The sequence below is a fragment of the Lepisma saccharinum genome, chromosome 7 (genome assembly GCF_977018435.1).
Source record: "Lepisma saccharinum chromosome 7, izLepSacc3.1, whole genome shotgun sequence".
NCBI lineage: Eukaryota > Metazoa > Arthropoda > Insecta > Zygentoma > Lepismatidae > Lepisma > Lepisma saccharinum.
The window spans coordinates 80268073-80282314 of NC_139235.1; the positions used below are offsets into that span (position 1 = coordinate 80268073).

General features: G+C 37.1%; 1 protein-coding gene across 2 annotated transcripts in view; it reads right to left on the bottom strand.

The window, feature by feature from the left end:
* Positions 1-11728: 11728 nt before the first annotated feature.
* LOC145989951 (protein yellow-like) overlaps positions 11729-14242 on the bottom strand; it is a 140398-nt gene continuing 137884 nt past the window's right edge. Inside the window, exon 3 of one of the 2 annotated variants that reach the window (XM_083125488.1) lies at positions 11729-13725. In XM_083125488.1, coding sequence (XP_082981614.1) covers positions 13539-13725 — 187 coding nt within the window. In that variant the 3' untranslated portion in view covers positions 11729-13538. The remainder of the gene's footprint in view (positions 13726-14242) is intronic. The other variant, XM_083125489.1, reaches the window with a different exon arrangement.

The following is a 14242-nucleotide window of genomic DNA, read 5'->3' on the forward strand; positions in this document are numbered from 1 at the left end:
CACTAACTAGGTACAACAGAGTGTATACTTGGTGCAAACGATTTACACGCGCATCCAAGTAGGTGCTACGGTTAAACCGCGCAACCAAAAAGTGCTGTGGGGCGTCGATCAGAACGCGCTCGCCACTGATGTCAACAAAATTTCCCCTATGGGAATGGTAAATCAATCAGACAGATGCAATATCTGTTCAAAGACACAAACTTGTATCATTGCTTTGACTTCCTTAATTTTCATATTAACTTACATGTGATCATTGATTTGATTTATAAGATATATATATTAATTTACTTCTTTCATACTTATTCTTTGTCTTCTTATAATATATACTATTGTTTTTCATCTTTCCAATTTGCTTTGTTCTTATTTATAAAATTATTCACATATATTATGCCAATTCTTAACCTTGCACGCCTGGTGCTGCCATCTCTATTCGTCTTTGGCAAACTATTCACATTATTTGATCCTATTGGGTACGTAACAAGTTCGAACAACGGTTAATATAATATGAGTTAATACGAAGTACAGCGCCTTGAATAACGTAGTGTGGAAAACGACCCAAGAAACTAGTTCCCGAGACGGATGACAACATAGATGGCAGTGCGATCAGTACGAATGCTAATTTTCTTATGAAAGTAATGTGGCTTAGTTAGTTTTTGGAATATATTGTGTAGATTTGTTTGTCTTGACATGCGGTACGTGAATTGATGAAAACAGTTATATTTGTGGAGTGATTTGCAGTCACGAAACGGCATTAATTTGGATTTGGTTTGAGTTGGTGTTTAAAGTCCACTTTATGCACAGTAAGGCTAATCGGGACTGGACCTACAGTTTAAAGTGGGATCCGAACCACTTGTGCCTCCACCGGGTATAGAACCCGGGACCCCTTGATTACAAGGCAATGACAGGCATTAATTTGGAAAGAAAAGTAAAATAAAATTAATGAATAAATAGCATGCTTAACACAAGAAGAAACATCGCAAAGTGATTCCGGACGTCAGGTGTTGGATTGTGTACTAGAGTTTATTTTTCTATGTTATTAGAATATAAATAGTATGCTGAGAGATAGTTCATACCGAGGCGACAAACCACAAATGTCGCTTGAAAGCGAGCAGTCCGTAATCAATGCAGCCTTTCGAACCGTAGGGACCGCAGCTCTGACTGCACTGTTTCGTCAAGGAGATTTTACACCAAAGCGACACGCGACGAACGATACGAGGATTTCACACCAAAGCGACACGGGTCCTTCGGTTCAAGGCAACTTTCACACCGAAGCGACACATGTTGCTTGGAAACGAGCCAATCAAGAGCAACATTTTACATCGTAGCGGCATGACGGGAAGAACAGGCCAGCATTCGGTTGGTGAAATCCTCAAGCGATAAGTGTCGCGTGCCGCTTGTCGCTTTGGTGCGCAATCTCCCTAAAGCAAGACACTCATTGCATCCCGCATGCGCGAACAACAAACCACGGCAACATGTTGCAAGCTATTGAGGAAATGGTCCAGTTTGAGCGACACACAAGCGACAAAGCGACTCGTGTGGCTTATCGTGTCGCCTAGATCTGTTGTTGTAATGTGCGGTTTATCGTGTCGCCTCGCTTGCTAATAGACTGAAGGCACCATGTCGCTTGTCACTTAGTTGGGAACTCCCCCTGTAGCGCGTCGCTTCGGTCTCAGCACCCTTCCTTTAAGGAGCTTTCCGACCGAAGTAACAAGTAGCACGCGAATACGCCATATGAACGTGTCGTTTGCTGTTTGGACCCTCATGTGCAATGAATGCTATTTTACAGTCTGGAAGTGTGTGTCACTAGTGTGGCAGTGTGAACATCCCGTGTCGCTTGTCCCATTGGTTTGAAAGTTTCCTTACACTCATGTCGATGGCACTAAGAAAGTTTTGTGGGGTTCCCCTTGTCGTTTCATGCATTTATCATTATCATCATCGCCGCGATTAGTTTAAAGCGGAAGAAAAGAGACGGTAAATATCAAAAATACAAATGCTTCAGTGTGTATATCTTTAAAAGAAATGATGATGATGATAATAATAATGAACCTAATTCATACACAAAAATTTAGTTGCCAAGAACATTCCACGCGTATTTTTTTCTCCCGTATTATTAACGAAAGTATGACGATAACATGACGTGGTCAACTGTCTAGAATGTTCGTTAATATCTTCGCGACCACTGTACCAAATATCATAGCAATTATCACTATCACATTCATAGAAATGCTTCATGTAAAAGAATCAGACGTTGCAGCGAAAACTCCATTTACTTCCATTATAAGCAGACGAATACCAAGTACTAGGATCAACACCAGCGCCTCTAGCGGTATCCTTTCTGAGTGGAACCTGCCAGAGGGGCCAAAACAGTCCGTTTTCCACACTACATTTTTCAAGGCACTGTAGTACGAAGTAATAAGTACAGCCACTGCAGAACGGTGTTGTGATTTCGAACTATACACATTACTGTTATTGGTAAAATTTGCTGTGAAATGAAGGAATGATTAACTGTGCATAATGTAAAATGCTCAAGCCTCTGCGACATTAGCAAAGAGTGGTGACTGTGTGACAGGGTTCTGACAGGGTTCTGAAATTAACTCCTACTTCGGATCAGCGATGTGAAATATAGTCTGCCTGGGAGTGAAGTGAATTCTAATTGACTTTGATATTCCGCTGTTTATGAGCTGCAAGTTTTTATTGTTAAAGACTCATTTCATCTCGGAGCAAAAAGAAGAATGATTCGTTGATCTTTCTTCTCTATTCTGCGGGGTGTAAGGGGTAATCATCCACGTAGTACACCCAACTGTCAACCTCACTTCAACGTAGTACACCCTGGACTGCATTTTGCATACAAACGAGGCTCTGGCGACTGGCTCTATGGCCAGTACAATTCTGTGTTGTCCTGGTTTTTTGTCCTTGTGTGTACTGAGTGCCTCTTTACAGCCTCAGCTGTAAGTTTTAAGATTTTTAAGATTTTAGTTATGCAAGTTGTGCAAAATAGCCTAAGTGCTGACGCACCCACGATTTTAAAATCAAATTCAAATTCGAAATTTTCTTTTCTGCCCATTTTCGCTAATCGCAAAGAAGAAAGAAGAATGCTAATGCATATGTCTTGCAACATTCAGACACGTGCAAGATCAATATGTTAATGCTGGTGGTAGGATTGGTACCAAATCTCGAAATGCTGTAGTGCTCAGAATGCTGATATGAGATTTGTTCAGTGCCACAACTGTTTTATTTGGTGTCACTTTCCTTGTCTTATCTGGAGTTCATTGGCCTACTTATTCTACTGCGTTAGGGAAATTCCTTTGTAAAAAGTGTGAACCTAACTAGAATCCTTACGAATTATCAGCTTAGAAAGAAACTGTCCTAATTTTATCGATCTAGAAACAAGCAAGAGAATTAAATGGTAGTTATTTCTAATAAAGAATTAAAATCTCGAATTGAAGCTTGCAGTGAAGAATTACATAAATAGGAGTCTTCAAATGAAGAAATATGGATGGAGATTATACAATCTAAGCACGAATGAAGCTCTAAAATAGAGTCTATGAATTCTGATTTTAATCAAGTTAATAAGCGTATAGATATGTTGGCATCTATTGTTGCAATAAGAATATAATCTTTGGCGGAAACGTATGTATGTTCAAATGAAGTATTGAAACAGAAGTTGCAATAAAGTATTCAAAATTAAAATATCGCTTGTACAGTGGGATCCATGAGTATTACCTTGCAAATTGTCCATCACCATGTTTGTGCACTTTATTTGACTCAATTAGAGTTTCAATAATTAAAAGGAAACTCAAAACAATCCATCTCTTAGAAACATATAGGATGTAAGAGAAAATGAAAAAAAAAATGAAAATTGTGATGGACAATTTGCTGAGCAATACTAGTGTACTAGTGGATTCCACTGTACGTAGTACCCAGGATCTGCATGAAAAAGAAAGATTCGTTTGAGAATGCAAACGTTGATACAAACATGGATTTAATAATTATTGTCTCACACTCTTTCGAACGCGTTACTCAGTGCGGTGATTAACTTGAAACAACTTGCATTGCGTGTTGATGTCTTTGAGAATAATATGCAGAAGCCAGTTAATGCAAATAATGATGGTGCTGGTTCTAGTGTTATAACTTCTCATAACAAAGATTCCAATATGAATTCTCAAGTTCATTGTGTTGAACCCACACTGCGAATTAAACTTTTTGCTTTGGGGGGGATGCCGGATGCACACTCAGTGGCGTGTTTATGATTTAATTTCGGGAGGTAGTTTTTTTGGGGGGGCATGTAAATTTGTATACGGAGGGTGCCGGCCAGTTATTGCCTGGCGGTTCTAGTAGTAATAGAAAATTGGCTAGGCCATTAAATTTTATGATAACATTTACACGTAATTTTAAAACAGTACATATATTTACATTCTAGGAAAACCAAGAATCATACAAATTTGAAATTTCTATTTTAAATCTACCTACAAGTTTCTTGGAAACTTGAATACATGTAAAATATCAGAACCATGCCATGAAAACGTTAGTGGAAATGGCCTGCTGTTGTCTCAAAAATGGTGTTTATTTTCAATTCACAAGGCTGCATGCTCTTCAGCAAGGAAATCTTTCATAACTAGATCATTAATGGACACGAATGATTTTTCAATTTTGTTTGCTACATATCAAAGGGCATGCTTTCAATTCTATTTTCTTTGAGGGGGGAAAAACATCCCTGGCTGGGGTCGAAATAATTGTCTTTTGCCGGAGATAAAATTCCTTGTGAGGGGGAAATCCCCTTACCTCTCTTGAACGCAGAGGCGTCTCCTGAACGCATGCGGTGCATGCTGAGCTTGCGTCAATTGTGGGAAAAAGGACAGCTTGCTCTGCGACGACATTAATGAGCATTTCTACAGTCTAATTTCTTCATATGGGAGAAGTATTTATTTTACACGAGAGCGCTCAACTAAGCTTATATTACATTTCTTGGATCTGAAGTGAAAGAAAGTAATAATTATTTTCCCACAATTGACGCATGCGTCACTTCAGATCCAAAAAATGTAATATAAGCTTAGTTGAGCGCTCTCGCGTAAAATAAATACGTCTCCTATATGAAGAAATTAGAATGTAGAAATGCTCATTAATGTCGTCACAGAGTAAGCTGTCCTTTTTCCCACAATTGACGCATGCGCAGCATGCACCGCATGCGTTCAGGAGAAGCCTCTGCTTGAACCACAAATCTAAGAAGGTTAAATGCAAAGCATGATTCTGCTTTGAGTGATTCAGATGAAAGCTCTATTAACTCCACAGACACAACTGAAGTTATAAAGACTGTTCAAGCAAGAGCATCACACCTTTTAAGCGCGAACAATCTATTTTACATAGTGCTAGGAAGACTCAAATAAAATCATGCCCAAGACTCTACAACACTAGAAGATCTCACCCGAAAAAATTAAATGTCGATATCCTACTGTAATGGCATGAATGGTGGCTTGGCAATATATCCGTATAACTCATCTTCTATTGAGATATTCCATTTATTGCTAATTAGCTATAAACTAAAAACCTCCTATTCGCTGAAACCATCACTGCCATTTGCTAACCTGTAGTTGGCCTGTTAGATAACGAGAAAAATGCTTCAGGAAATGAGAGGCATAGAGAGCAAACTTCATGGTTCGAGATGAGGCAATTAGCGATCTATGACCGGCAAGTGCAAATATAATATGTTCATGAGCAAGTAGGTCAGACCTTTCGACGCTCTTTTGCCGTTGGACAAATATACGTACTATAATTGTTAAAGCTATTTGCAATCTTTGCAACTAAGTGTACGATCGTTATTTTGTTCTAATATGTGTGAATGACGTCATATAATGTTTAAGTGACTGGGTCTCTACATCTCGGCAGGCCCGTACCCAAGGGGGGTGCATGGGGGCCATGCCCCCTCGCGACATGAAAAAAATAATGTGAACCTATAAAAGCCTACAAAAACAACATTGACAATTTTTCACTTTTGCAAGAATTTCGGTTTTGTCCTTGCATAAATAAATGAATAGGTTGGTTCTGGAGGGATGCAGCGACCATAAGTCTGCAGCCTGCATTATTTGGTTATTTTAATTTTATAACCATTGATGCATTACTTTTCTCGAACTCATGCGATTTTTTTATGGGATTAGATTAAGATGTAGCACAATAGTTACTGTAGTTACTATAGTTACATGGGATTAAAATGTAGCACTATAGTAATGAATTAGATTTTATAACACCATTAAGCCTTGTTTCCAATATATGAAAAACTAAATATGCTGACCAAGGCAGTAATTTATTTTATTATAAAACATAAACTAAACGTAACGTTTCAACCTTCTAGCAAGGTCTTCTTCAGACTCTGCACCAAGTACAAATGTAACAAGGTACAAAAACAGGACGATATGTATACACAAACGTTACTCCCCTCCAGACTATTAGAAAGTTGTTCTGGAACAGGTAATGTTTGTGTATACATATCGTCCTGTTTTTGTACGTTGTTATATTTGTACTTGGTGCAGAGTCTGAAGAAGACCTTGCTAGAAGGTTGAAACGTTACGTTTAGCTTATGTTTTATAATAAAATAAATTACTGTCTTGGTCAGCATATTTAGTTTTTCATTAGATTTTAAAATTATATAAAATTGGACTAGTAAGGAGGTGTAGCTGCGAATGAGAGGAGAGGCGAAGATTAACAAAGGAAAATCAAGTTTGGTTACAAAAGTAGTGTAAAATGCAGAAATCTTGTTAATACTTGAAGATTTTTTTTTTATATTCTGCCACTTCCTCCAAAAAATCAATGTTTAATGCGAGATATCACAGAACTTTGTGATTTAAATGTTCCCATAAGTTTCAAAGATTTTCCTTGATCAAGAAGAGTCCCCAAGAATAATAATCTGATAACGTACTGTTATTAGTTTATTATCACTATTACTCCTACTTAATCAACTTTATAAAGTACTTAAAATATAAAGTATTGACTTACATGCACTTGGTTAGTACAATCGGCTGGACTTCCTCTAGTGCCATGGCGTTGATTGGTTAATCACTCTAAAAGCAGATCTACACAGGCTAAAAGAATATACAATATAAACAATACTATATCGTAAAGAACAAGATGAATATTTCATTATCAATTATGTTGCGGTTATTGCACAGGGGTGTATTTAAGAAAAGGAAAACTACAGAACTCCAAACGGGGAAATATGGTTTATCATCATTTGTTAACTTTAAAAATTTAACTTTGTAAAGTATTCCATGCATTAGGAATGTTCTGGGTTATAAGTGCAATGCAATCGCTAGAGATGGTATCAAGACGAGACTTGGTAAATTCTTAAAGCTTGGAGTGTCATCTGAAGTCTCTCAAGAGTGAGAAATCGTTGAATACTGATAGGGGGAGGCTATTCTTGACTTACACACACACACACACACACACACACACACACACACACACACGTGCGTAAATATTTGCATTACTACAAAACACCTCTATCCTCTAAATGAAATCATAATTATGACACTGTTATTATGCTATTTTTTGTAGTCTGAAGATTTGTTGACTAAACAACATGCTTGACATAGCCATATTAAGTGTTATTTCTCATGTGCTTTATCTACATTTGCTAATTAATATTGATCACTGATAATCATACTTGATCTAACTTACATGTGACCTATCATTCTAATGTGATGAATGTAATTTGGATGTTCATGTAATTTGTGGCCATAGTTACTATATATATGTGTGCGGGGATTCCACAGAAAGTGGTATTACTCCATGTAAATAACAGATTGAATTAATCTGAAAATTATTATTGTTTTTAATTGCATTAAGGTTTAGATGTTTCTGAATGCATATAATTTGCACATTTCACCAACAAATATTACTAGTATCTGTAGCTGATATGCTTCATAGACAAATGAAGTCAAAATTTGCCACATTTTAAAAGTGACTGTCACACAAATTTGGTTCAGGCATTCAGGCAGAGTTTTTTTTTTTAATTTGTTAGCAGACACCGCAAAGTACATTATAATCCTATGAAACCAGTTCATTATGATTATTTTAATCCAATCTTATGCCTAGAGCCTTAAATTTTGAGCCTAAAATGTCACACAAGTAACGCTGGAATGTCAAATACATAAAAAGTCGGTCCTCCATGGCAGAGGGGTCAGCAAAATACAATTCCCTAGTTCGAAACCTGGTCAGACCTGTGTTTGTCTCATCACAATTTAATTATCATTCATCCTCGTCGTCGTGATTCACTCAGGAAGTAGAGAATCGACATAAAATAACGAAAATAGAAACATATATTTACAAATGTACATTTCTATCTTGACTTTTTTGCAAATTTAATATGCTTACACATAGTTTACACTGAAATGAGGAATTATTTTAGACATTTCGAATCTCAAATAGAGTAAGAATTCAATGTAATGAGTGTGTATTGGTTTATAATTGTAATATTTACAACGTGCTGAGTATGCTACTCATAGCAGAAAGTAAGAGATTAAACATGCCGGATGTTTTTAAAACAATTCCTGTCGAATAAGGTGACACGTAATATTGCGTTTCTGTAAACGCATTTAGAGAGCTTTACTTAGCTTAGGCAGTGTCTTCAGTAGAAAATTGGTTCCTTTTTCTCCACATATTCTTTTTTGTATTTTAGCAAGTTCTGTCTTGCCAAACCTCACTTTTCACCCTTCGTCACAACACCAGGGATGCCGGGTTCGAATCCCAGCCTGAGTGAGTGTTCATTCATCAATTTCATCGTACCATCACTCATGCTTATCGCTGCGATTAGCCAAAAGTGGCAGAAAAGCGACGCCGAATAACAAAAATCAAATCTTCAAGCTTCGTCTTAAACTTATATGGTACATACCTTGTGATAGGAGTGGAGTGTCTCCGTGTACAACCACCGTACAAAACTAAAGCTTCAATCTTCAATGGTGCAGCTATACACTGCGTCAGCAATTGGCACATCCTTCTCATATTTCGTGTGGACTGTGGACAGTCGATGATTGGAATGAACGACATACCTGGATAGAAGTGCTGATCATGTCTACAGCCACGTGGAGGAGGAATATAACGCCTTGACTCCAATGAACAATAAATATTTTCTGAAGTCAGTGGCCTGCAGTGGATTGTGTCCCAGAAAAATTAAGAAAGTTAAAAATCCTTAAGGTCTCACTTCCTTCAAAATGATTTCTAATTTTGTAACTATTTAAAGCTGAAAGATAGTCTTTCTCTGTCTTTGAAAAATCATTAGTCATTTGTTGATAAAAATTTCCTTTGCTTTCAATGTTTGCAAAAGTTCATTTCACTTTTGTTTGATTTGATTTAGTTTATTTTACTTCGCGTTTTTGTGCCTCTTGGCTAATTTGCGAAGATGAGTGATGAAATGATGAAAGTGATGAATGGACATTCACAAACAACCAAGCCCGACCGGGATTCGAACCCGGGACCCTTGGCGATTTCACTTTTGTTGTGCATCCGTTCACCAATTTCATCCAGTCCTCATTAATTCGTTGCGATTAGCATAAAGAAGGCGAGAAAGACTCAGAATAGGAACCATGCAATGCTAATACTTGCAAACTCTGCTCATAAGGACTCTGAACCTAATGTTGCAGACTAACGAGGGTCTGGCGCCTGGGTTCAGGGTATAATCCTTTGTGGACCTTGTGTCTTGTGCTGCCCATATGTGTTTGTGATTGTCTTTTCATCAAGTCCGTCTTACGACCATTCATTCTCGTCTTCGCGATTATCCAAACAATAAACCAAGTCAATCAATATACGAAGCAGAAAAAGAAACATGATTAAATTATAAAATAAAGTACTCATATCATTTAAGAACCTTTTTTATTGTAAATCTCTCCTGTTACACGAAAATTCACTCATACACTCATACAAGAATATAATGTTTCTTTTCTTCAAGAAATACTAAACGATATTACATAAAATTTATAACTAATATTAACACTCACAATAAATTTACATATATATGCCAATAGCACCAGAAAGAAATCAAACATTACTATTTTAGAAGCCATATGTAAATCATATATATTGATATCGAAACGTAAGAAGTTACTAGGTTTTTTTAAGGGGTGTAGTAGTTATTTTGGGAGGATGATTATATACATATAATGGCCAGTTTTAAACCCATCAAATGCAGCACATGTCCCATACTTATCGCAAATGGCAGATTAACATAGTCATCAGACATCTAATTATGAGTCTTCGACTTCGATAGGCCTAATTTCTTACATACTAGCCAAAAGTGGCATTATGAAAAATTGTGACGCTGGTTTACGCCATTTATTAACTTATATCATTTCCTGTTTGAAGTAAATTTGTAGTTTTAAACACTGAAAAGTATCTCAATGTAAAAAAAAACGGTGTAAATATAAGCGGCCAAAGTTTGGGGTGAGCGACTTTTGAAACAGCCTGTAGTTTTATTCACTCCTTATTTAACACCTATCAATCCACCGAAGCAATTTGTCCACCTTTGGTTTTGTTGGCTTAACGTGGGTGCATTGTATGATAATTATAAACTTTATGGCGCATGCGCACTTTGAGGACCAAGGCGTACTGCGACTTTTAGATTGGGTGACGCGTGGTCAGGGCATCGAGTCCCATCGTCGCTGTTTCCTGGCAAACGGGTGACTGGAGCCCCCACTTCTTACGTTCAAGCCTTTTTTCCAATTATGCCCACAGTTATATTTTGGTGTTTCCACCGGGGATTCTAACACAGGACCACTTACTGTTGTACAGTCACGGACAATTCTGGGTTGTAATGATCCCATTTAGTCAGTTGGTTTGTCACAACGCAGAAGTGTCCGTGACTGTACTGCATTTTCATTCTATTACCTTGCTTCTCTGTCTTTTAAGGTTAGATGAAGATGAATGATGAACAGATGAAATAAGATACGCAAGCAACGTCTATGCTCTGCCCGAAACTCGATCCCAGAACCTTTACAGGTTGTGAATCGAACACTGAACTTGCTTAGCCGCCGAAGAAGCGTTTGTCAAAATTAAAATAACGCTATCAGTTTCCACATCATTGAACTGGCAATCAGGGTCAATTGTAAGCTCCTGAAGTGATATGCAACCTGTTACACATCAATGCAATGTGAGGTGTCTATGTCTAAGGATGCACTGTCCCTTTGCCTTGGTGCAACTTCTTCCAACCGTGCAAATAAATGAGGAAATATGAAAGGGGCCACCAAAAGAGGAACAGAGGGGCACTTGCCTCCCTGAGAGTTATGAAAAAGTCTATATTTTTAAATGTAAGTTATTCATTGCTAGGAAAGATATAAGTACAGTTCGAAATAACTTCACATTATATACTACTGATACTATAAATAAGTATCAGAGATTGGAATAAGATTGGTTAAGGAGACATTGCATTCTTATGCTTGTTCTGCGTAACTTCAAATTTCAATAACAGAACCAAAATATATCAACATTCTAAATAAAAAGCCAAATAAATATATTTGTTGTAACTGAACAATGTCAACATTCATATACAGTGCATATCCGCACATATAATTTCTCTGCACCTAAATTTGAATTGGCATTTCTGTTGTATTCGTAATTCGAAGTCATCTCTTTATTTTTGTGTCATATATCTGTAAGAACGTTTGATATAACATTTCATATTATAATTTCATTCTTCCTCTACTTACCATAATAACTTAACAACCCTTAACAACCGAATTATCATTTAGTTAAGTTAAGTTATCTTAGGAGAGAGATATTCCAAAATTTCAGTTTAGCTATAGGTATTAAGGCAACGCTGGACTTTGGCCAGCGCCATCCCAATTGTTTTCGAAAATTTCTTTCAAAAAACCGTCACGATATTTCAAACCTGAAAAATTGTACATGTCTAGAAATGATTATATAGCATTCAAGTGAATCTTAGTGTGGTTTCGCTGTTGTCTAGATACCTGTCATAGTTTCGTGGCAATTGTGAGCCTATCTGGAACAGCAGCAATTGCAAACCACGCGAAGATTCATGTGGGTGTTCTAGAAGAAATCCTAAGTACGTGTAATTTTACAGAATTTAGACTATCAAAACTTTGTTGGTTCAAGTCATAGGTGCAGCTCGACCTTAAGAAATTTTAAGAAGCAGAACATATCACAGAAATATATTCACTCAATACTTTGTAATTATTAAACGCTTAACTTTCTGGTGAAATATATTTGAGGCTACCCTAAGATACGTTTTCAGTTTGAAATCCATTTCAATCGTCTGTGTTACAGCTGTAGTCTCTTTATCCATTTATAATAATAGAAGAAATATCCATGTATAATAGTAGAAGAAATTAGAAAGTAAGGCAAGAAGAAAAGATGAGAAAGAGTTTATTCCCCTTGAAATCGTGTTTCGTGATACAAGTTTTGTTAATTCGATTTTTTATAACTCGAACTTTTTTCATGTTCCCTTCGAGTGCACTGCGTAAACAATATGACCTTTTAATGATTTTTGTTTAATTGCTTGCAAGAAGTTGTACTGTTGATGAATGTTGTTGGGCCTTTAATTGCATGAAAATAACAATATCTTAAAAGTGATGTAGATATATAGTGAGGTTACTTCCGTAACATATCTGGCTATTATGCATTTGCACCTTGGAAGCGAGTCGCAACTCCCGCAGCCTCAAATCAACAAGCTAGCCGCTGACGTCATCTCAACCCAGCTCCAATCATTAACCCTCTTGCTCAAGAGCTACGCTGTTCATAGACTCGCTAGCTGGACCCTCTGGTATGTTCCAAAAGTAATCGGACTTTGCCATCGAAACGTTGAGAATATTATTTATGTGTAAATGAAAGTTCACATAACAAATATTAACAGAGTTTCAAAATCTATCTACTTCTATTGCATAATACAAATGAGATCTAACTTGATAAATCATATGGGAATGTGTATTTCACTCAGCAAAACGAAGTACAAACGTTACATATACAAATGCACATGAAGTGTTTGATAATGCTCGCAGTTAAAAATAATAATAAACAAACCTAAGTTCTAATTAATGTAAAATATAACCGGCATAGACAAAGGTAACTTTTAAAAACATATTTATGCAGAAATAAGTACAAAATTAGCACATTTCAGCTATGCTTAACATTCCTTCATTTACATAAATTATATTAAGTGCTATAAACATATATTACTTTTCAAATGAGAATGATGAAATGAATTTTAAAAGCTTATAAAAACACTACTGCGCTATGCAGGAAGGCGTGAAATAATTATAAAAACATGTTCAGATCTTCAAAAAAAAAAGCGTCCTATTAAAAATCATCTAAATTGTCGCTACGGAGTAACTGTTGAACATCTCTTTTTAAAACATGCCAGCATAAAAATATTGACACTAGATTTATTCACACACGCACGCACACATTTCACTCCCAACCCGCACAAGTTTCAAAGATTTCCGGGCCAGAAATCTCAAGGGCACTGGTTCCCACCACTCTAGACTTTTTCAGTTAGGTTTCCCCACCGCGTTGCCATGACGACGTCCGTTTTTGAGTTCCAGTCACTTTGTGTACCTCTTCTTGTTGTCTTCCTGGAGCGCCTTCTCCAGCCAGTCCTCTTCGTGGTCGTCGCTGGACTCCGAGTCCGGGTGCAGGAGTTTGGAGTTGGCGCACAGGACCTCCTCTTCGTCCATGAGTGGTTCGCTCAGGAGCACTTTGGTGTAGGCCTGTCGCGATGGTGGGAAAAGCCTGTTGAGAGAGAGGGAAGAGTTAGTAAAGCATAGTAACCGACTCGACATTACAATACAACAACTGTGACTGTCGTATGTGGTTTCCACTGGACGAAGGGAGGCAGCAGAGCGGAGAAGAAATCGCCCCGTCCGATTACCAGGAGTAAGACATAAGGATTAAATGGAAAGAGTAATGGCTTCAAAACAAACTCACAACACCTAGCTGGCACACCAGCTACCATTCAAACGTCGGTTATTCTCTAAACTACATATCATAAAATGCATTTATAAATTCTAATCCATAAATCTCATTCAAAATTAAATTAATTTATATTTCAAATAATTGTTACCTTTTGTATTGTACTACCTCTATTTTATCAATCAATAATTCATATCTACTATGCTGCTTTCTGCTGAAGTGTATTCATTTCAGCAAACAGATATACAAGACAGCAGGTAACTTTCTTCCACACACACAATACTGCACACATTCTACAATTCCAAATGGGAACTGACCGCGCATAATCTCATCAAAC